This window comes from Pavona decussata, unplaced genomic scaffold (assembly GCF_977016875.1).
Source record: "Pavona decussata unplaced genomic scaffold, jaPavDecu1.1 SCAFFOLD_6, whole genome shotgun sequence".
Lineage (NCBI taxonomy): Eukaryota > Metazoa > Cnidaria > Anthozoa > Scleractinia > Agariciidae > Pavona > Pavona decussata.
Window position 1 is genome coordinate 4,073,030 of NW_028145430.1, and position 21,617 is coordinate 4,094,646.

General features: G+C 39.1%; 2 protein-coding genes across 4 annotated transcripts in view; one reads left to right on the plus strand and one right to left on the minus strand.

Annotated features, from left to right (window-relative positions):
* LOC146489266 (ATP-binding cassette sub-family C member 4-like) overlaps positions 1-7,535 on the plus strand; it is a 33,591-nt gene extending 26,056 nt beyond the window's left edge. The window contains exons 24-30 of the mRNA XM_085107713.1: positions 623-729; positions 1,201-1,392; positions 3,756-3,911; positions 4,058-4,147; positions 4,220-4,392; positions 4,948-5,053; positions 5,998-7,535. Of these exons, the coding sequence (XP_084963839.1) occupies positions 623-729; positions 1,201-1,392; positions 3,756-3,911; positions 4,058-4,147; positions 4,220-4,392; positions 4,948-5,053; positions 5,998-6,591 (1,418 nt within the window). The 3' untranslated portion in view covers positions 6,592-7,535. The remainder of the gene's footprint in view (positions 1-622; positions 730-1,200; positions 1,393-3,755; positions 3,912-4,057; positions 4,148-4,219; positions 4,393-4,947; positions 5,054-5,997) is intronic.
* A 1,246-nt stretch (positions 7,536-8,781) lies between these two features.
* LOC146489267 (ATP-binding cassette sub-family C member 4-like) overlaps positions 8,782-21,617 on the minus strand; it is a 39,929-nt gene continuing 27,093 nt past the window's right edge. For all 3 annotated transcript variants that reach the window (XM_085107720.1, XM_085107722.1, XM_085107729.1), the window contains 12 exons: positions 20,205-20,242; positions 19,657-19,910; positions 19,318-19,397; positions 18,304-18,454; positions 15,328-15,558; positions 14,611-14,711; positions 13,535-13,726; positions 12,778-12,933; positions 12,412-12,501; positions 11,364-11,536; positions 10,738-10,843; positions 8,782-10,647 (listed from right to left, as the gene is read on the minus strand). In XM_085107720.1, coding sequence (XP_084963846.1) covers positions 10,342-10,647; positions 10,738-10,843; positions 11,364-11,536; positions 12,412-12,501; positions 12,778-12,933; positions 13,535-13,726; positions 14,611-14,711; positions 15,328-15,558; positions 18,304-18,454; positions 19,318-19,397; positions 19,657-19,910; positions 20,205-20,242 — 1,878 coding nt within the window. In that variant the 3' untranslated portion in view covers positions 8,782-10,341. The remainder of the gene's footprint in view (positions 10,648-10,737; positions 10,844-11,363; positions 11,537-12,411; positions 12,502-12,777; positions 12,934-13,534; positions 13,727-14,610; positions 14,712-15,327; positions 15,559-18,303; positions 18,455-19,317; positions 19,398-19,656; positions 19,911-20,204; positions 20,243-21,617) is intronic.

A 21,617-nucleotide genomic window follows, 5' to 3' on the forward strand; every position in this document is an offset into this window, starting at 1 on the left:
AAGACATGTTCACTTGTCGTCTAGACTAGTGCGGGGTGAATGAAGATAAGCCGGAGTCTGTTTTGCAGAATCTGGCAGTACCAGATAATTTGTCGAGATTCACTCGCGTCACAAATGTCGAATGCCCAAGCATAAATACCAACACGGCGGCAAACGAAAAACTGAAAGAGATGATCACTTTACTAATGTTCGAAATAAGGCGAGAATTTCCTAGAAACTTTCTTTTGAAGGCCGTCTGGCAGTGTTGACTTTTTGTCTCAGTGTTCAAATCTTTTGCACGTGTTTTCATTTTAGTGTTACAGCGTTTTCTTATTCTCAAAAACATAAAAATCACAAGATGACATAGCTTCCTTTTTGTCGGCTTTGTTGAGAGGCGCACCGTTCTGGATAATTTTAATTTCATGGACGCGCAGCGCGTTCGCCACAATAAAAATCGTTTCGTATGGGAGTAGCTCATGTTCCGACAATTTTTCTATGATTTGGCCCCGATGAAAAATCGGCACTTGCCCCACAAGAAATGGGCTAGTGTGAATGTACAAGTTTACTTATCGGTTTTCTACCGGATACTGTTTATAGTAATACAAGTCAGAAAGTGTGCAAATTCTCTTTTTTCTTCCCTCAGCTGTAGATCTCAGTGCCGGTGTTGTTGGACTGACGTTATCGTACAGCATAATGTTAACTGGCGTGTTCCAGCCATTTATCGAAGAGAGCGCTGAGTTAGAAAATCTCGTGAGTTTCATCGTGCTAAGTGTACTAAGAGACTTTAATCTACTGGGCCCAGCTGTTCAGGCGATTAAAAAATGACGCGAACGAAAGGTTAAACATCAATCGTGGTTAATGATGTTTCTTTTCTTCAAAACTGCTAGTTTGAAATTAGCCAAAGTGAAAATATTAAGCTATACAAAAATTGATTCAGGCAGTTTTAAGGTTTAAGCTAAAACTGATTAGCTGGATTAGCTTAATTTTGCTTTAAACTTCATTTTTGATGTGTTGCTTCCGTTGACTGGCTGTTCAACCCTTCTGCTGTTGTTGTAGGAAGCTGAGGTTTAGAATTGGATAAGTTGTGGAATATCCACAGGGTGGATCTTTGTCCGCCACTGTTCCAGACACACAAATAACCGCATTTTCTATACTACATTCCTCTGTATTGGTGGGTCAGACTCTGTAACATGACTGATAGCGTTTTCCGTGTGCTTATAGATGACATCTGTTGAGCGTATCGTGGAGTATTGTAACCTTGAATCAGAGGCTCCGCCGGAAACTGACACTAAACCACCAGATGATTGGCCGAGCCGTGGACAAGTTGAGTTTGACAGCATGTCATTCACTTATCACAAAGGACTACCTGATGTTCTGCATCACATCACCTGCACTATTAAGCCAACAGAAAAGGTTTGCTTTCCTTTTATTTTATTAAAGAAAAGTTAAAAATTCCGGATGGCACAAATGTATGAAAGTAACTGAATAAGGCTGATACTCTCTGTAAATTACTAGTCACCTTTTTTAATCTTTTTTAATCTCATGACTCTTTTTAGGGCTTGATCAAGTGAAGAAAATTGTTCATCGTATAATTACGTATATTAGGGAAAGTTCGTTTAATATGGAAAAAGCGGAGTGTAAAGATTCTCAAGGGATGCCCTGGTTTTGTAAGAAAGGGCTCTGTCAAAATGATGAGGTTACTGGGGGTGGGGAGGGGGGAAGAAACGTCTCTCTTGATATCAACGCTTCAATTCTTTTGTTGTCGTTGTTGTTGTTGTTGTTGTTGTTGTTGTTGTTGTTGTTGTTGTTGATGTTGTTGTTGTTGTTATAAAATTATTGCTTTCAAATTTGAGTCCATGGCCGAAACGCAACCTGTAACAGACATGTACAGCAAAATGTAAAATAAAAAGTATTAAAGATTTTCAATTGCAGTAAACAATAACTGCTCAGAAGTAAAGTTTCTTTTTTTTCACATAAATAAGTCTGTGATGTTCCTCTAGACAGCATTAGCTAATCTTTTTTTTATTATTATTATTTAAAACAACACGGCTATTCACTTTAAATAGCTCGTCAGACAGTTGGGATTTACGCTGTGTAATAAAAACTATAAAATATGACTTAAGCCCTACTCACACCAACAAAACATGTTTAATTAAACCAGGTTTAACAAAATGAAAATTGGTAACAGAAAGCTGAATCATTGGCTTTCAGATAGGATTCAAGTAAACTTTAACTTATGCTTGTATTTGTGCTAAATCCGGTAGTCGACAAATATCCGAAAGCACCTTTTATAAAGGAATCAATGTTAAACTGTGTTTAACTAAACAGCTTTTAAACGTGTTTAAGCATTGGTGTGAATGGGGCATTAGTTGCCCAATAGCTTCACTGGCTTTTTCATCAACGGAGTGTCAGTATTAAAGAGGTTAAATTTGTATGAATTCGCTCGCCAACATTTGGTGTCCGTTATCCATATTATGAAGGGTCTCTATTGTAGAGGCTTTTATTGATAGACAATATTCGTTGATTTTTCGGGTACCGAAGGAACTGTCCGCAAAGAGAAAGGCCCGTATTAAAAGGGTGTCCGTAAAGAGAGGTTCGACTGTATTCAATCTGGCCACCCGACTATCCATCAGCCATGTTACTTATCAACATTGTAATCTCCAACTCCAGTCTAGGGTACCTAAGTTTAGGCAAACTAGCTAAGATGTCGTTTAATGTTTTCCCAATTCAAATAGTTTGAGGGACTTCACAAGGGCCATTTCAACAAACAAATTCTTCTTGATTTGTTCGGAGTTTTGACCTGAATATTCAAGTCGCAGAAAATTTTAACTCTCCCGAATTTCTGAGCTGGCTTCATTTCGTACTCGAAATGCTTGTTTGTTTGTTGTTGTTGTTGTTGTTGTTGTTGTTGTTGTTGTTGTTGTTATTTGTATCCCCGAAAACAAAAGGAGCTATTATTTCCTTACTTCCGAAAGTCTGTGGAGAAATTTCCCTTAAGACAACACAAGATTGATCTGAGGTGATTTGGGCCTTCTGAACAAATATTCACCGAAACGCACCTAGGGTGCCCTGTCCAGCCCTTCCGTTGCATGCGTGTTACTGTCCAACTCAGGTGAAAAAACAATTACTGTCAAAAAAAACTTCTATTCGCTTGTATCATGTGGCAGCCATGTAGCTAAAAATCAATTACTTTTGGACCATTAGCTTTGTTCTCATTGAGCATTTGCAGAACAAGTTCACTCTAAAGTCTTCCAGGATTCAAAATGTCCATTATTTGATAGTCGAGGGCGATATTCCAGGGCGAATACCTGTTATAGAATATTTGAGGTGCTGAGGCTAGTACTACTGAGGGGTGGGGCCTTGGGGGACTCTAAAATTTCAGTCATGTTAATTGTGGAGGGTTAGGGTTGAATTTGTTCAGGTCAATGACGATACATCTTCATAGCCGCTCCCGTTTTCAGATAAAATGAACTTTCCCCTACTTACGAGGAGCATGACAACTACCCGAAAATGTTATTAGTTTACGCTGTTATGTATTTTTAACGACTGTTATTAACCTTACATGACATAGAATACAAAATTCATAATACTTAACACTACTTATATATTACAATACTTACTATACTAACAATACCTACTATACTTACAATACTAATAACACTTTATACAATACTTACAATACCTACACTACTTACAATCTGTCTCAATACTAATAACATTTACAATGCTTACAGTACTCACAATACTTATGGATGCCAAACTTTTCTCTGCTTCAGATTGGTGTGGTGGGTCGTACTGGTGCTGGTAAGTCATCGCTTCTGTCTACATTGTTCCGCTTGGCAGAGCCTCGTGGAAGAATCGAAATCGATGGCTTCAATATCCAGGACCTTGGGCTTAACGACTTAAGAAGCAAATTGTCCATTATTCCACAGGTAATAAAAACACTAAAATAAATGTGGTTCTAAAATTGGAACTTCAGCTTCAATGTTTCCACTTGTTCATAGGTTATACTTGCTGATACATGAGACAACATGAACTTCTAAATAGAAGTTTACTGATTTCTTTGTCATTTTTCTAGGAACCCGTGTTGTTCAGCGGTCCTATGAGGAGAAACTTAGATCCTTTTGGAGGACACGACGATGCTGAACTGTGGAGTGTGTTGGAAGAGGTAACACAAGGGGCCTGCTAGTTAAGTTATAGTCTTAACCTTTCAAGAATTAAGGTAAATATTTTTTTACAGGTTCAACTAAAGCAAGCAGTGGAGGATTTGCCCAACAAACTAGATGAAGAGCTGGCTGAGTCGGGAGCTAATTTCAGTGTTGGTCAGCGACAGCTTGTTTGCCTAGCGCGCGCTATTTTACGCCACAGTCGTATTTTGGTGATCGATGAAGCCACTGCTAATGTGGATCAAAGGTTAGCGCTCATTACTTTTTCATTCGTGAGTTGAATAAAGTTTGATTGTCTTTGTTTGATATTTGAGTAGATTAGATCGAGTTTATGTGTTCAAAAAGGTAAAAAAAAATGTAAACTATAATCTTATCACCTTCAAGGCACCTGTAGCTACCGTATTTGCATTAATAACTTATGGTCGTGACTAAGATAGACACCAAAAATCAGACGTCTCCCAGGCATCTACATTTGTGACGCTGTCTTTGTAAGCGATCAGACTCCTACACACTCGCTACTAACTGAAACTAGTTTTAAATACATCCTATATGAGCTTACAAATACAGATGTCTAGACAATATATGATTTGGTAGAATCCATTTTAGTCATGACCAATACCTTTAAAATATTTCACTGCGTATAATTCTACTTTAAACTTTAACAAATTGTAAGGCTATGTGATGTCGAAGTGCTATTTAACACCACTTCTAATAATACAATTATCAAAGGTGAAAATTTTCAGGATCTTTTTTCATGCCATTTGCGGCCTTTTTTGTGAAATATATTTTTTCCTTTCACCAGGACCGACACTCTGATCCAGGCCACCATTCGTGAGAAGTTCAAAGAGTGCACTGTACTGACCATAGCTCACCGTCTTCACACCATCATAGATTCAGACAGAGTCATGGTAAGAACCACTCGCCTTAAATTTCCATCTAATCATTACCGAGGTATTTTTGTGCGTTAGCTTTTTTAAACTCATCTGAAAGTTCCTGTGGGTCGGTTAACGTTTCAAATCATTTCCTGCTGCGACTTCCGTGTTATAAGAATCAAAAGTTAACCTCTGAATACTGTCTTGGAAACGCTTCTGCTGAATCCGGCATTTTTTTATGAAACGTGACAGAGACTGTGGACGACCTGTAACGGACTAACAGCCTGGCTATCTCCTTAGTTCAATTAATCAATCAATTAATCAATTAACCTGATAACCAAATGTTGTTGTTGTTAATAATAATAATAATAATAATAATAATAATAATAATAATAATAATAATGATAATGATAATGATAATGATAATGATAATGATAATGATAATAATAATAATAATAATAATAATAATTTATTAACTTATGTTGCGTAGGTATCAACATTGCTGTTTTCATCTACGCATTACAATCTTAAAGAAAATGAAAGTAACATTAACTAAATCAATTTTGCATCAGCCATTAAATATTATCAAAAAATATATAAATATATATACAATATATAGCTTCTGTTAGGAGTACTCGGATTTCCTTTTTCCGAGTATGCCTGTGACACTTACTGAATAATACATCATTCTCAAGTGTTATAATACAGACGCAAGCGTTTCCCAGGTTAGTCGCGCGAGAAACGTGTGTTGCGGATGCAAATCTTGCTTCGCAGACGCAAGAAAACAAAGTTTCCGCAACGTTGTTTCCTAATTAAGCCAGGCCCAAACATACCATCAAATCCCTAGTCCTGTTATGCGATTTGATGAGCACTGGACTTCAACGGTCATGAAGTAGCTCTTCCTCTTGGTAATTTCATTATTTCCAGTTTGTGAACGTGTTAATGTCCCTCGACTTCATCTATTTGTCCTCTCATCCTAGGTATTAGATGCCGGCCGTCTCAAAGAGTTCGACGCCCCTTATATATTACTCGGAAATCGCCGCGGTATTTTTTCCCAGCTGGTAGAACAGGCTGGTCCAATAGAGGCAAGGAGATTATACGAGATCGCACGGGACAAGTACCACCAACAACGGCCGCCTATACTGGAAAAAGACACTGACGACAGCGACTCCGCCCCACATGACAAACCGGACGTAATTGGAGTAGATGTTGATGAACCTCAACAGGTACCGGAAGTTAACGAACTAGTGGCTGATACGAACGACACTATCCCACAAGAGGAACCGGAACTACAAGAAACACAGGATGATAAGAGCGACTCTTCCCCTCAACAGGAAGTGAAAGTACCTGAAACCGAGGCTGATAAGGCCGCCTCTGAGTCTCAACAGGAACCATTAGAAGATCAAACAGAGGCTGATAGGGTTGGGTCTGACTGTCAGCAGAAACTGGAAGTACATGGAACTGAGGGCGATATAAGGGAGAGTTCTGTGCCTCAACAGGAAGCGGATGCTGACGTGGAAATCAAACCGGATGATCAGTGGCTCCACTCAAACCAAGGGAACACTTTCGCTTAAAAAGTGGTGACAACAATAACAAATGCGTGACTCGCCTCGAATCAAGATCTCCGGTTGCGCAGTCAGTTCTTTTTTACGTCAAAAATTGTCTTCTTCGTTGGACATAAAAACCTGTTAGAGAGCATAATTATACGTGTAGGTTAGACCTTATATACGCGTTACATTATTATACATTCATCAGGTAACCGACATGGAAAAACAATTTATTGTTTCGACGTTTTAAGCATCCTCGTTCCCAGAGCCTACGATCTTTTGGTCAGCGCTTGGATCGTAGGTGCTCGTTCAACAATTAAAAAAAAAAAACGTTGGGGCTCTGGGGACGAGAATACGTTTTAAGAAAATCTTTTGAACGTCTACCATCAAACGTATTTCACCTAGAAAATTCATGTTTTTCTTACTAAGGGTAAACATTAAGGTATTTTTTAACGCCCAGTGTGTACTATTATTGAGTTTTTGGTGTATGCTGTAGGTTAAGCTCAAAAGAAGCGCTACAGAGCCGAGAGCGACTCTACCAGCATTGGTTGTTAGGAAACCTGCCATGCGCAAACAACTTGCAAAATATGGCAATACCAACCATCTGCATGGTAAGAAAATAAGGTATATCCATGACGCTTTTTAACTTTCCTGATAGAAAAGGTGTAAATATTCAACGAAAACTCGCCAAAAGTTGGGGGATTTTCTTTGTTGAACGCACCCACCACATCGTAATATCAGTGCGCGCTCAAGTAAGAGACATTGGTCAGCGTCCACCCATATGCAAGTAACTTATGCTTAACTGACGAATCAGAGCGAGCGTTGAAGTCAAGCTTTAAAACGAATTACCCCTCTTTTTAAAAGGTTTTTGCCCTTCGCACACCAACGTAACATAACGTAAGAATGTGTAAAAGATAAGGTAAAATGACTATAGTGTAAAATATTAGCTACTCGGTAACTAAATACAAATCAAGTAACAGCTGACTGTGGAAAAACCTATTTTTACTCGACGACAGTTCGATTCTGCTAAAGCTCTTGCAAAAAAAAAATAAATACAGTAGCTAACGCATGTTTGCGGTACGGTCTAAGGGATGATGAGGTGTTGTTCCGTTAAAGCCATACCGGGTTAATTTTGCTCGTTAAAATGCTCGATTGATTTTTGTCCTTGCATTTGGGCTCGTCCATTCCCGGTCAGACAACATTTCAGAAACACTTGTACTGGCCTGATAATTGTTTGTTCAAAAGCGCGCCGCTTTTCTCTGTACTGTCTCAAGGAATGCTATACCTTATCATACGGTCCAATTCTGCGCTCCAACAAGGGTTATTAATGTGTACAGGCACTTTCACATTCTTAGGGCCTGGCCAAAGATTTCGTCGGATCAATCCTAAAGTCATGCAATGTCTTGGGACTATAGGTGTACTTGAGATCACCATTTAGAGTAACACCCAAATAAGGGAGGATTTCGTTCTTCTAACTGAACGCCACTGCATATATACGGGCTATGGGAAAAATTCATGGCGACTAAATAAAGTTTCGTTTCCCTTAAAGAAAGTCACATCATAGTCACAGTTAGTTGCTTACCCATGGTTGATTTGGCATTTCTTGGTAGAAATGACCAAGTTCTAGTCAGTTAAGTCTTTCGAAGGACAGTAACGGCCAACGTCTAAATAATTCATAATAAATCAAGGGGGGAAGCTTCTCAGGGAAGACAAAGGTTCATTGAACGAAACAACAGCATGAAACCAGAGGAGAATGAACTGTGGAATTTTCTTTCACAAATTAATATTTATACCAAGTAAGTTTAAATAAGACATTTCCCCCAGACTATTTTAGCTTGCAAGAAAAGGGGAACAAAAGAGAGAATCTTCAATAAATTATCTCGACCTGTTAAGTTTAGAACCCCTTCACCCCCCCCCCCCCCCCCTCCTCCGTTAAGTCATTTGCCCCGCCCCCAATTCCAACCTCCTGCCACACCCACCGTAGCGTGTCTCCTCTTATATTCCAGTTGGCCTCTTTCTCCTGGGAGTGTGGAACAGGTCTACTTTTGCCAGTAAGAAGAGTGTTTTTAAAAGTTTTTATCTACTGTTTACTTCGAAGCCCAATGCATTAGGTTCCTTGATGAAAACGGGTTGTGTTTCTTGTGAGAACATATTGTGTAGGCCTCCTGTGATCAAAACATTGAACAAAACAATAAAAGTAACCACTGAAGACACGTGTTGTAGAACACAGGCTATTTCTTTGTTCCACCATAAGCAAGATGGATCAGACAGATTTTAGTATTGTTAACGTTATTGAACTTGCATGAACTACTCTTCCTTGACGCAAAAAAGGTCCAACAATACCTTCACCTAGTTAAAAGATAATTGTAGAACAACGAGAGAAAGAACGTTGCAATTCATTCTTATGCCAGAGACAAAAATGATGGATCAAATAATTAATCCTGCAGTGTATGCTTAAGTGCTACAGTGAAGCCATGAAATTGCTACTGAGCGTTAGCCCTGGTGAGAAAATGTGAGACCAGACGAGGCAAAGAAAATATCTTCGACCTCAGCGGGAATCGAACCCACCGACTTGCTCTGGCTTCGTAGCTCAGTCGGTGGAGCAACAGTTGATGAAATCCAGAGGTTCGATTTCCGCCGTGGACGAAGATTTCTTTCTTTACCTCGTCTGGTTCCTATTTCCTCACTACGGCTTACCGCTAACGAACAGTAGAAATTTCATCGTTCACTTTGGCACTTTTTAACGTGTTTAAATATACACTGCAGGGTTAATTCCCTGATTCTCCATTTTTTTGTGTCATCAGTGCTGACGGCACAACATTCACTGTACGGAACTTGTATGCCAGAGACATTCATCGACAGTCTTAGTACCCTTGAGTGGTAATTTACAACAAAACTGTTAAAAGAAGAACAATCACAATTCCGCAACATCAACAAAAACTTAACTCACAATGGCAACTCCTTACTACTTCTACCCTATTTTTAAACAATAAAAGGAACCAAATTATGGATCGTTTGTTGTTTTATTGTTTTATCAACACACGCGGTCCTCATAACGTGAATCGTACAATCTGCTTGGCTTCACAATTGGTCCTGATTTTGCTCGCTTTCTAGCGGACCGTTCGTGCATTTTAGCCTGATCAAATAACGTGTTTCAGCGTTAGAATAATTCGTTTGATATCGTTCTTTGTTCACCAGTGAACCTCGTGTCGGTTTATCTACATGCAAACAAACAAACAATGGGACCAACTCGATCGGTAATTCCTCAAACTAGCACTTGATTCTAAGAAACTACATATTCTATGTAAATTCAGTGTAAAATACAACTGTTAAGCATTAAAAATAACGTCACTGATAGTTAAGTAATTATTTACATCATAAAAGTTATCTTATTTGACTTGAATCATGCGGTAAACTAGACTATAACATCACAGATTGATTTTATTTTTATTTATTTTAATAGCTTCGCCGGTATTAATATCCAACCAATGTAAGGAGAGGCCTACTGTTTATGCACCCGGCTGTTCATCAACAAATTTAATCATTTAAGCGGATACATCAGGACCGCAGAAACGACATAAAATTTAATGATATTCACTAATTTTTTTGCATATTATTTCTAAGAACTACTGAATCTCATCTAAGATATTTGATTGATTATTGTTCATAATTAAGGACGAAGTATAAATGAAAAATCAACTACTTGTGGTATGATAAACACGATTTTAAATGTTTCTTTGATCTAAGAATTACAAACGCATAATGTAAGCAATCTAATCAAACAGTGGACACGAACAGAGATGGAGGTTGAAGTTGGCTTCCAGACCCATTGGGAACAAAGATAGTTACGGCAGAGGGAGATTGGGAACCATCCACGGACTCCTTATATGGTTTGTCCACGTCGTCGTTCTCTTCTGTCTCCGGAATGGTTTTCTTCGCATAATACTTCTGGCGAGCTATTTCAAATAGTCTCCTGGATTCCATAGGTCCTGTCTGCGAAACTAATTGCGCAAAGAGAGTTTTGTGGTTTCTAAGAAGGGTATAAGGTTCGTCGAACTCTTTTAGTCTTCCAGCATCTAAAACCTAGAAAATATCAAATTGAAGACAAGTTTCAGTCAAAGGACGATTGCTCCTCAGTAAGGTAAGGGTAGAATAACTATTGAATACTCGTACCATCACTTTATCGGAGTCCATGATGGTGTGAAGACGGTGAGCTATGGTCAGAACAGTGCACTTCTTAAACTTCTCACGGATGGTGGCCTGGATCAGCGCATCTGTCCTAAATTACAAAAACAAACAACATCCCTAAATTGACCTCTTCATCCATTTTCAATTCCCAAAATGAAATGATATGAAATGATATGGTCAAACTGAGCCGCTGCTTTGTGTCGTTAATTCATTCTTCACGGAGCTACTGTTTTGGGCAACAAACTAACAAATAAATAAATGAGAACTAATTCAGACAATATCTCTGGAAATTATTATTAAAAGTAAAGGACGTATGACAGCCTTGGAGAAATTTGGTTCATGCACGAAAGTGCGTCTCCATTAGACACACAATTACTTTACACAACTTTTCGAAAAAAAAAAAATGGTCAAAGAGCATCACTAAAGACCACCAAAGAAACTTCTACTGACACCTGAAATGATTGCATACTGAGTACAGTTATGACACAAATCATTACAACCACGTTTTTCCAAAAAAATGTACACTGATCATTCACATGAAACATTCTCCATAATTTTGTTTCTTTGAGTGCTTACACTGGAAAATAAATAACACATTTAAGGTTACAAACCTCGGGTCTACGTTGGCAGTGGCTTCATCGATTACAAGAACCTTACTGCGTCTTAAAATGGCGCGTCCTAAGCAGACAAGCTGTCGCTGACCCACGCTAAAGTTTGAGCCTGCTTCAGCTAACAGTGTGTCCATCTTGCCCGGCATGCTGTCAACAGCCTGCTTCAACTGCACCTAGAGTCAGTAAAATCATGCTTTAATTTTCTAGAGAAAAAGGCCAACACAATTACCGTGAACAACTCACTCGTAACTTAAAGGCGGAACTCCCTGTTAACACGCCTGCTGCGCCGTGCCAAAGCCCTTCAAACCTCTCTCCCCTCTTTGGACGTAACAGCCCCCTTCCATTTAGTAATGTTAGAGAACTGTTGAAACGTTCAAACAAACTGTTTCGAAGCGTAAATGGTACGAGAAACCAGTACTTCATTTTAGTCGCGCCAACGGAAATAAAATATCAGGTTGTAAGAAAAAGTGTTCTGAGACGTCCATGTGTTAGGCATGGATGATGCTGTGTGTCTTTGTGACACGGTGACACACCACTCATTAATGATCCATTACATGTAATACGATTCAACGGTGCTACGGCGATATCTCGTTGTTATTAAACCGTGGCTTTTTTAAACTGTTTTGAGATTTCACTCTCGCCAAACTCTTCGAAAGTAAGGTTGTCCTCGGTCCTCACGATCCGTGGTATAACAGCCATAACGAAAGAAAAATAACATCTCTCCCAATAAAAGAGCGCGGAAAAATTGCCCTCGTTAAATAGGCCGTCACAACACAATTCAAACCTCAGCAATTTACTCCAAAAATACAGTCCTATCTTGTTCATCTCAATTCATCCATCATTGTACGCCGCCACGGACCTTTATCATGGTAATTTAAAATTTTGATGTAGGCCAGGTAACAAACCAACATTAACACTGCTGGAATGAGCACACTCAAATTAGAAATAAGGAAAAGTTACTTTGAGAGTCTTGTCTTTAAAAGGCAACGCGTAATCCGTAAATTCAGGAATTTTTGCAGAGTGCAAGTCATCTCGTATTACACGATACCTCATCTAAGATATTCCAGAGCGCCAAGTCATTGTGCTCATTGAAAGGATCCATATTTCGTCTCATCGTTCCACTGAACAGGACAGGTTCCTTAAAAAAAACACAGAGTAACGACATTTGAAAGACAAAGAAATCACACGTGTTGAATACATTAACCATTTTTTCAACTAGAATATTAAAACAACAAAGCATAATGTCCTTCACGAAACACTGATCATATGCGAATCCCAATGCAATCCATAACTATATTATTGTTGAATCAAAAACATTGTTTTCAACCGAGTTGAAAAAACCAACTGTTTTGTTGTCAACTGAGCATCACTTGGGGTAACAATTTCTGAGCGTATGCTGGTGAACCAGGCTAACCTGTGGTATAATAGACAGTTTACTCCTGAGGTCCTTGAGCCCAATATCTTGTATGTTGATATCATCAATGCTAATTGTACCAGTTGGTTCAGCCAGACGGAACAAGGTCGACAGCAAGGACGACTTGCCGGCACCTGTACGGCCCACTACACCGATCTGAAACCACAAGCAACATACGGGACAACACTTAACAGGGGCACGACAAGAACAATTATTGCTTTCAAGGAGCTTGTGCAAAGCAAAGCACAGATACTTTCCCCAAGATTAATGGTAAAAACTTTTACAAGAGATATCAGGTATTACCATCTTGATTAGAAAAACTCTCACTTGCATTTCTTTTCAACACACTAATTTACATATGCCACCTTACATGATGTTTAGTAATATTTTCTTGGCTTCAGCAAGTACGATTTCACAGTCATGTATTAACATTTCCCATAAAATGCCAAAACTGTCAGTTCCACTGAAAATAGGGACACTTGATCTCGGCCTAGCAGTAAATTTCCAGGATAAACAGAATGTACTTAAACTTCCTAATTTCACCTATTTTGACGGCCACGCGGTTGGCTCCAGGGGGTGTTAATTAAAGTAAATGGAACACAATACATCTCCGACGGAATTTTAATTGGGGATTTTTCGTCCCCTTCATACAAAGTGTGATGCAGCCAGTTTCCAAAGGTAAATGATAAATAACCATTGCTACACATTACATTGCCTCGACGACCAGATTGCACAAAGTTGGTCAGGCAAACTATACCTTTTCGTGCGGCTTGATAGTGCATGAAATGCTGTGGAGAACTCGTGGTAAACTCTTGTGATATCTGAAGCTCATGTTATCAAAATCTATTTTGCCTTTAGAGGGCCAACTGTCAGGAGGTTTGGTATCAGTCTCCTTCGGCGCTTCTGATTCAAGATCACAGTATTCCAATATGCGCTCAACAGATGTCATCTAGTGGTCCAACAAAAAGCATTAAAAAAAACCGTTGTTAGATGGACTTACGTTTCCCCAAGGCTTTTAAAAAGTAACACGATTTACTAGCTGATATTCTGAGAAGGAGTCCATATATAAGTCTATCAACTCTTACGAAAAGCAAACGCTTACAAAGGACTGGTTCCTCTGCCACATGATTGTTACGTATCAAAATCGAAACTAACGTCTCTTTGTTGCGATTTGGAGGCCAGAAATGACTTTCCTTTCATGGTATTTACATGATTTACATTATATAAACACAAACATACTGAACGAGTTATACCATTTGAGGAGAAAATTCTCTCCCTCGGTCGATCGATATATCGTACACTTTATATCAATTAAATCGGAAATCATTCATTAGTGTACGTATTATGGGACAAAAAACAAGGACGAAAAATCAACAAAAGGAATAAATTATTCTAGGAAGAAAGCAGTTAGTAGAGTTGTTGTTCTGGAACCGCTCTGTTTTGTTTTATAGCTTGGCAACCACGTAAAATCACCAAAAGAACGTGACACTTCCACCTTTGCGTTCAACGCTTCGCGTATCGAAAGGAATAGTGCCAGAACAGGTTAATTGTTTAGCAAATAACTTAAGACATAATCCGAAATATCATTTCATTCACCCGTTAAATTCACGAGTTCGCAAGCAGAACACTTGGATTTTCTATAAAATTAATGAAAAGGCGCATTTTCCATTGGATACGGCTACATTATGAGCAGTCCACTGTGCTTTCTCTCAAGGATAGCCGGTCTAACCTCGAGATGTACGCGCTCGTTCGCGCTTTGTTTCTCGTTCAGGTATCGCTGAGAGAAAAGAGCGACTGCTCATGAATGTTTCAGGATGTGAGGACTAAACTGACCAAGTTTTCTAGCTCTGCGCTTTGTTTGACGCACTGCTGGAACACGCCTGATATCTTGATCGCGTAGCTCAATGTTAGGCCAACCACACCGGCATTCAAAGCTGAAAATACATACAAAGAGATACACTGCACTGCACTTTACTGATTCTGCATCTTAGCCAAGTTTCCAAATGTAAAAATTTCCTGGATACCGTAATACTAATATACACATAGGTTATTGAACTAGCGTTAGGTCCGTATTGGGAAAATATTGGTCGAGCTCCTTTTTTGCAAGTGTCTGGACCGAGCCGAAGGCGAGGTCCATATACTTGGAAGCAAAAGGACTATACCAATGATTTCCCAATGCGGACCGAACAAGCAAGATTAATAAGGTATTTATTATCTAGGCTTTCACATTTTTGCTTTCAAGTCGGCACAAAAATTGTTTATGTTCTTCGTCTGGATAATAGAATGCGTCGCTCTCGTAGTAAAACTCCGACATGACGGTTTGAACAGCTTCTACTTCATAAGCTTAATATAAAACATTTTTGCTTTGTTTTTGTTAAAACTGAAACACTTTTCTCCTGTCAAACGTACGTTGTAACGAAGGCGGTCAATCTTAGCGGTGCGTATAGGAAAATTCGGACCGCTCAGGGAGCCAATCGGAATGCTCTTTTCCAGCGCAGACCAGTTCAGCTATATAATAAACTCAAAGAGCTAACTTGAATTAAAACTTACACGATTTCAAAGCAGGTGAAACTAAGGCCACAAAGCAGATAAAGATGACGCAGAGTATATCAAGCCTGAAGGATAGCCAGGCTGAGGTGGAGATGAAAGTGAACCAGGTCCTTGTGTGTGCGTCCTGATAGGAATTCAACTGATCTGTGAACACTTCCTCTGCACCAAACGCACGGATGGTATCGAGGCCAAGCAGAGTGGTGGAGAAATGCCCAAATAACGGACTGCGGCCTGGAAAACAGAGAAATAAAAGATAGAAACGGTCAACATATAACAAATCCTTGGTTATAAGAACACTTCAATTTTACTGCCAGTTCAGCACAGAGTAACACTTGACAGGGTTTGAGAAATCGATACGATGGCCACATTAACCGATTAAACAATGGCCAATGTACCGAGTACGTTCTTTAAGTAATCTAATCTGAAAAAAAAGTACTGCCAGGGCAGATCATTTGTGTGGCAAAATGCACCTCGCATATTTAAGACTAGTAATAATCAAAGATTAGGGAGTGCGTTCGTTTGATCCTAGGCTCTCTCCCCTTTGATGATGATGATGATGATGATGATGATGATGATGATGATGATAATGATGATTATTATTATTATTATGATTATTATTGTTATGCAGTGTAAAACGTAGGAATGTTAATCATGAACCACATAGGGCGTACAGCGTAGCCTATGTGGAACTAACGAGCAGTACAAAGCAGTGAAAAAAAATTTTCAAAACAAAAGCTGGATCACAAACAAATAAATGATTCGATATCTTTTTATTGACAATTCCAAAGAACTTAGTCGTTGCATATTTCAAGCGGCGTCAGTTGTATCTACGACTGTACACACACTTTTTTTCTTTTTTAATTTATTTATTTATACAGGAAATCTGGTTTAGCATAGCTAGTTTAAACAGAATCCTGGTTAAATAGGAAATAAAGAAATAACAGAAAATCAATACAAAATAGCACACTAATAAAATACATAGAGACGCACTATTATTAATGGGATTCCGTACAGAAGCGCTTGAAAAAGTGTTTCGTCAGGGATTTGAACATACTAAAGTCAGTTGCTGATCTAATATTACGCGGCAAAGAATTGTAAGCACGCGCACCATTAATCCTGAAGCTTCCCTAGTACTTGGTTGTTTTAGCTTGCGGCAGTCGTAACTGGTCACGATGCCTGGTGTAATAGGCGTGGATTTAGTGAGCATGCTTAAATTCCGTCAGCAGGTATGCAGGTATGCATATACATTTATAGACGAGGACACATTTAAGGTAGTCTCGGCGTGCTTGCAGATTGGGCCAACTGAATACGGTGAGCAGTTCGTCGGACCCAACAGAACGGCCCTCGATTATACATGCATCACGGCGATTAAGCTTATCTAAGTATGATTTACTACCCAGGCCACAGCTATCCCAGACGACCGCACAATAGTCGAACAAGGGCAGCACCATCGTGTTAGATAATGTAAGACATGAAAATTTTGGTAATACCTTTCGAGCCCGGCGCAGTATGGCTAATCTAGAAGAGATCTTTTTCCCCATAGAGCTGATATGCTCTTTCCAAGACAACGTTTGATCCATAAGGACACCAAGGTATTTAAAAAAATCCACCCTTTCTAAACTGTTGTTGCCTGCCGTGACCGAAACTGTCAACTGTGTTAAGCCGCTGGTGGGTTAGCATTATTTCAGTTTTAGAAACATTAAGCATCAAGAAGTTGAAACGGAACCAACTAATTAGACTATCTAGGTCAGATGAAATTTGAGACTCAATTTCTCTAACAGATTTACCAGCGAAAAAAATAAGCGTGTCATCGGCGTAGAGTTCTACACTGCATACTTTTACAACAAGTGGAAGATCATTAATATACATAATAAATAATAGTGGGCCTAGGACCCTAACCTGAAGGACCCCAAACTGAATTGACATAGGCTCGGAGAAAGTACCCTTAACGCTGATGCTTTGGGTGCGGCCAGTTAGATAGGAGGAGAACCATTGTATGGAGGAACGATTAAAACCGAAAAGGGATAACTTATTTAGCATAACATTGTGCTCTAAAGTGTCAAACGCCTTACTTAGGTCTAAAAAAACAAGCCCAGTTAGATAACCTTTATCGATGTTATGAAGAAGGGTGTTTGTTACATGCGTGAGACAGGTAGAAGCTGAGTGAAGCAGGCGAAAACCAGATTGGTCTCTCCTCTTAGCCTGCGAGCAAGCTCTCTTGAGAGCTTGCTCGCAGGCTATGGGAGGAGAGAAGTTTGTGCTCCTGTTGGTACTTGTAGAACATTTGATGAACAGCTCGCTCAAGAATCTTTGAGAACACAGGCAGAACTGATACGGGTCTAAAGTTCGATGGATCAGTCTTGGGGCCTGTCTTGTGAACAAGTGTTACCACAGCGTGTTTCCATTCAGATGGTATTGACCCCTCATTGATGGTGCTATTCAAGAGCAGTGAGAGAGGTTCGGCTAAGGCTTCAGCGCCGTCCCTTAGGAGACGCGATGGGATTCCGGTCAAACCAGAGGACTTCTTGGTGTTGATTGCTCGAAGTTGTTTATGGACAAAGTCCCTGGAGATTAGTGTTAGCCTGAACTTTGTTTCCGGATCCAAGTTACCCACTGAACGTTGGAAAATAAAAGGACACGGAGTGGACGGAAGGGCTTGTCGCAGTTTAGCAAATATAGAACTAAAAAATGTACCGAACCCAGCAGATATTGCTGCAGGGTCTGTAATGTCCTCACCGTGAATCAACAGAAACTGGACCTGGCTGCTACAAACATGTGTAGATATCGCAGACTTGATTGCTTTCTACAGCTTTCTTGAATCGTTCTTATTTCGCTCAATCAGGTTGGAGTGGTAGTGTTTCTTTGCTTACCTTATGCGCGATGTGACTAAATTACGAAGAGACCGATAAACTTGCCAGTCATTGTCCGAGCCACTTCACTGTTTTAAGTAAAATAAAAAAGCATTTAACAACTTACTTATTCCCTCAATCCTTTTCACTTCTCGAGATGTCTTCATGTAGTACGATCTCAAAAACCAGAAGGCGATAAGAACGGGAATGACAACAACAAATGTGATAGGATTGTTACCCGCCACCAACGCCAGAATCCCAACAACAACAAACAGCGTCTGTCAATGAAATAACCATAAATTATATTACAGGCTTTGATTTGTATAAAAGATCCTTAAGGACGCTACCTTAACTTTGCCACTTTTGTGAGGAAAATTTAGCGCCGGTTTGATCTAGCGATTTGTTCGGTTTTCATAATGTACGTGACTCTCTCAATCATACATGTATGTATTTGGTTCTTTTTCATGAGCTCCCTAAAACCTGAAGATGATATTCTTTCTTAAGTTGTATTTTCAACTACATACAAACAATACTGCGGGGTGGGGGGGACAAACGTTAGTTTCGTTTGACGGCTGGTAATTGTTCAAAGTTCGCGGTGGGGAGAATTTCTAGATATCACCATGAAAAGCAACGAGGAAATAAGTAGAGTACAAGACTCGTTTGACAGGTTTGTGATACTACTATACAACCTGTTAGTTCAAATGTAAAGACTCAAGACTCAAGGATCCATTGTACCACATGCGTTGAGTCGTAATTTAACCAGAACATACATGCTATCAGTATTGGTGCAAATTAAGTTAGTAAAATTGGGATATTAGAGCGGTTTTCAATTGAGTGTCAAAAGTAATTTCGCGTTTGCTTTGGTTTTGCATTACTACGCTCTGTGATTGGTTACACAAAACTCGCGCCACTTTCTCAATTAATGAGAATCCAAACCAAAACCAATCGTGTTTTCGCCGCACGCGTTTTCCCGCGCTTGGCGCCAGTTACATGTATTTTCTTCGAATTCTGATTGGTTCGTTGTGTTGTTTACATCTGTTGCGATTGGCCACAATAATAACTTTGATTTTGGTTTTACGACACTCAATTGGAAACCGCTCTAAGCGAGACTAGACAAAGTTGCGTTGCCTGAAGTGTTTACCTGCAGAAAATCACAACATGTAAATGACATCACGTCGTCAACAAATCCCAGATCCTTGGAAAATCTATTTAAAATACGACCTGCAAAAACAATTAATTACGTACATTTTATCCACATACAGTTTGGACTGAACAAGTAATTCCGTAATAGTGCATACGTTTCCCGCATACATGCACGGTTCGCTGTCTTTCCGTATCGGGGTTAAATTGTTACTTGGAATGATTTGCTATATGTATAACGACGACTTTCATGGATAATCAGTTCATAGTTCAATAATATCGTCGTCTTCTTATCCAACTGGTCCTTATTTTGTATTTTAACCATAATATCTTTTCTTACCTATAGAGTTTGTGTCGAAAAAATAACATGGCGCCCGCAGAAGAGCTGTGAACATTCTCATATGAAGGATTCTTGAGGCCACGATAGTGAGTTTGAAGAAAAGCTGTGTCCTCAGTAACGTAAAGAACACAAGACCAACAACAAAGATGGAATAAATTCCAAGATAAAGATCCCGGTCGAGTGGTTCCACATTAGCCGAGGTGCTCTCGTTAGCCGACTGCATTGCTATTAAATACTTCTCCTCTTCATTGCACCTTAAAAACGAAAACGAGAAAGAATTCCTCACTCCAAAATAACAAACAACATATAATTATTTGTATTTTAGAATTCAAAAGAGCAAGTTATTACTATGCTAATAACTGTAATCTAGAAAGCTTCGGCTCACTGGAAAGTAGAACAATAACGAAACGGAGCATTAGCTACCGAATTATGTACAATGAGTCCACTTTCGCATTCTGATTGTTACGTCTAACTGACACATGGTTAAATTAAAAATAAAAACTTAGCAATGCGCGTTCAAAAAGGTAACAAAGAACAACTGATCTTACCAATATGATAACCAGACATCAGAAACCAAGAAGACAACCTTAAACACAAAAAAAGCACATGCACAAGTCAACTTAACCAAAGGTTATGACAACATTTTAACTTCTTAAACTCTCGTGACATTGCATTCCTTAACATTTACGCTAAAAAGCATTTATTGCTCAGTGCCAGAAAAATATTTATTTCACCGGGAAACCGAAGTCTCGCGCAAAAAATAGGTTGCTGTTATACCATTCAGTATTACGCGGGAAATACCATGACTATTATTTAACAATATTTATATACTTATACTATATATACTATATACTTATATTATAAATCGGCCAAACCTAATCAGCGTAGAAGGAAACGACAGCATAATCCAACAAAAGAACAAAACGGCTAGGGATATGATCCAAAACGAGCGCTGCTTGCTGCTGAAAATGCGTGGTTGAAGAATTTGATTTGGTTTCAGTAGTGGTGGAGAATGTAAATTCTTTGCCTTGTTTTAAATGAAGGCATGTAATCGCTTCGTTCCACATGACTTAACTTCCGGAGCTGAGTCACTTTTTTTTGATAATAGGATTTTGTTAGCATCCGTGTAAAGTTCTTGGGTTGCCGTGACTGTGTGCTCATAGTGGAGAGCTTTGGTTCAGCATTGGTAGTATTGCATCATTGTTATCGAATCACTTATCGGCTCACACGCCGATTGAGAGCAAAGCTCCCGGATGACCGCCGTACTTTCCCGCCATTCGTGTTCAACGTCAAACGATCAAACGAACAAAAAAATAAAAAAATAAATACCATTCATGACAAACATTGAAGAAGAAGGTAAGCTCATTTAGTTAATCATCGGTGTAGTAGTTCACATGTAAAATTAGCGCGAACATCAGTTTGTGCTTGAAAACAACGAAATTCACGACAAAAAGTTCCTGGTTAGGTTGTGGCTTTGAATTTGGTTCGATGCTGAGTTCGACGTTTGACCAGGGCCCAAGATTTTTATCGAAAAGAAGCGTGTTTACCCGCTCTACGTTGTAAAGTTTAACAAACAACATGCAAATTCATCAGTGGAAAGAAATTAAAAAAACGCTCACTCATGGAAGGAAGTAAAACAAACATTTTGTTGCGGTGATATAAAACTTGCCGCGACTAGAAATAAAAGACCCTGCATCTGTTTTGTTTGTAAAGGAATGGTGTTAACTGAACACTTTAAAATAGTTAAATCTCCACACTTCAAACTAAAAAAGGCTGGAAACCTCAACAGGTAAGAAAGAAATTCTACCGACCAAGGGAACAGGTGTAATGGGAAGCGTACAATTAATTTTAATACACCTCTTTATACTGTAGTGTTTGACGATTTGTGGAAAATTTCACTGCCAAATGAATGAAAAAATGAAATTTAAGTTAATACGACTGCAAAAAACCGCCAAATCCAT